General features: G+C 20.5%; 1 protein-coding gene across 1 annotated transcript; it reads right to left on the reverse strand.

Moving 5' to 3' along the window:
- Positions 1-661: 661 nt before the first annotated feature.
- PRSY57_0912200 (phospholipid or glycerol acyltransferase, putative) lies at positions 662-2,419 on the reverse strand (the record flags this gene model as incomplete). The annotated part of the gene is made up of 4 exons (XM_012907362.2): positions 662-949; positions 1,205-1,779; positions 1,891-1,948; positions 2,084-2,419. The coding sequence occupies 4 exons, from the start codon at positions 2,417-2,419 to the stop codon at positions 662-664; spliced, it is 1,257 nt and encodes a 418-aa protein (XP_012762816.1).
- Between the last annotated feature and the right edge of the window lie 81 nt (positions 2,420-2,500).

Below are 2,500 nucleotides of genomic sequence, written 5' to 3' on the forward strand. Positions count from 1 at the left end.
AAATTAAAAATATTATATATATATATATATATATATATATATATATATATATATATATTTATATATATTTATATATAAATTATTAAAATGCCTATGGATTTAAAAAATAAATAAATCCTTAGATAATATATGAAAAACAAATAAAAAAAAAAAAAAAATAAAATTAAAAATATTATATATATATATATATATATATATATATATATATATATATATATTTATATATATTTATATATAAATTATTAAAATGCCTATGGATTTAAAAAATAAATAAATCCTTAGATAATATATGAAAAACAAATAAAAAAAAAAAATAATCATAAGAAAATTATTTTTCCTTTTTTGTTACATTTATTTATTTCTTTATTATTTTATTTTTTTCCCACTAAATTACGAAAACATAATAACATAATGATTAATTAAAGAAAACAATGATACCCAAATTATAAATAAAATGAAAAAATAAAAAATAAATGATAAATAATAAATAATAAATAAATAAAATAAAACTCTTTATATATATATATATATATATGTACATATCACTTTAAATATATGTAAAGATCACACATATATTTTTGTTATATATATGAATAAGTACATATATATAACATATATTTTACCCTTTGGGTAATTATATATATATATCTAAAGATACTATTTATTTTTCACTTAAGTTTTTTTCTTTATTTAAATGTTTGGTTGCCACTTTACCTAAGGCATTTTGAAAATACTCCAACTTAAATCTTAGGGACCCAGGCCAGTCATTATAATCATCAACATCTTTTGGAGCTCTAGGATTATATTTTTTCATATGATTGAACATGATTTTTGATACTTCATCATGAAAAATATTTATTCTCTCTTCATCTGTTAAGTCTGGATATTGAGCTTTATCGGGGGGGTATACTTTTGGCAACCAGTATGTGCGTAATGTACTTCCTTGATACTGTAAAAAAAAAAAAAAAAAAAAAAAAAAAAAAAAAAAAAATTAATACATAGTAATATAAAATGAAAATATATAAATAAATAAATAAATATATAGGTATATATATTTATATGTATATATATTTATATGTATATATATTTATATGTATATATATTTATATATATATATATTTATATTTATATGTATATATATTCAAATGTGTTCACACGTATGCACTTTTCCATTATAACGTTTTATTTATTTTATTCTTTTTACATTTGACGATGAAAGAAAAATCCACCATGTGAAAGGTATTATATCATACGATGGATTGTAAAAATCATAATCATATATTAACAAGACAGGTGTTATAGGTAATAAAGAATTGAATGCTCCTTTTTTTTGTTCGATAATTTGTAAACCGTTAGATGTTGTACCTTCTGAAAATATTACAAATGAAGGATAATTGTTTTGTTTAGCATTAATTAATAATTGTCTCTCTTTTATACTTTCTAAAGCAATTTTTCTATCTTCAGATTTTTCTCTATATACAAGTACACATTTTAAAGCTAATACACTTGGACCAACCATACGGTCTTTACTTAACGATTTTTTTGCCACAAAACTACATGCATGTTCACTTATAAAAAAAAGAGGATCTACGGCTGATATATGATTCGATACAATATTTTTGGGCCATTCATTATCACAAAGATAATTGTTTTCGATTTTATTCACACCAAAAGACCATATAGCTAATCTGCACACAAACTTTAAAAATTTAAGATATAAAAATAAAATCGGGCTCTCCAAGTTATCCGATTTGCCCTTCAAAAAGGGGTATATCAGCACTATAACAAGAATGAATAAATAAATAAATATATACATACATATATATATATATATATATATATATATATATATATATATATATATGTGAATATTTTTTCTTTTGGACTTACGAGAAACCATTAGATTCATCAATGATATGGAAAAAATGAAAGCTATTTTCCACGTTGCCTATAAAAATATAAGTAAATAATAAAACGAACAAATAAATATATATATAAATACATGCATATATATATATATATATATATATATATATACATATATACATATATATATTTATGCCTAATTTTGTTCACTTCTTACCACAAAGATTATTCCATAAAACAAGTTCAGAAATTTCATGTTTATCAAATCTAAACGTTCGAAGGCTGCATAAGGATGGATATTTTTTTTATTCTTATAATTTGTACAAGATGCTATTTTTTCTGGGGGGAAATATTTTAAATCCAATTTTTTTAAACCGAAATATATACGTATTCCATATATAAGAAGTATATTAACATATACAATAATTGTACAAAAATATATATGAAAAGGATCCCATACCCATTCTGTATAAAATACGGTATGCATAAATAACTTCACATGAAGAGCAAATATTATATAGGAAATAATATGATACTCCAGCTTCCTGATCATTTTTCTTTTTATCGGCTTCTCTTCTTTCTTTAATTCAGCTGTACACATGTATAGAAATTATTAAGAATTATTTTATTTTTT

This window comes from Plasmodium reichenowi, chromosome 9, assembly GCF_001601855.1.
Source record: "Plasmodium reichenowi strain SY57 chromosome 9, whole genome shotgun sequence".
NCBI classification, from domain to species: Eukaryota; Apicomplexa; class Aconoidasida; order Haemosporida; family Plasmodiidae; genus Plasmodium; species Plasmodium reichenowi.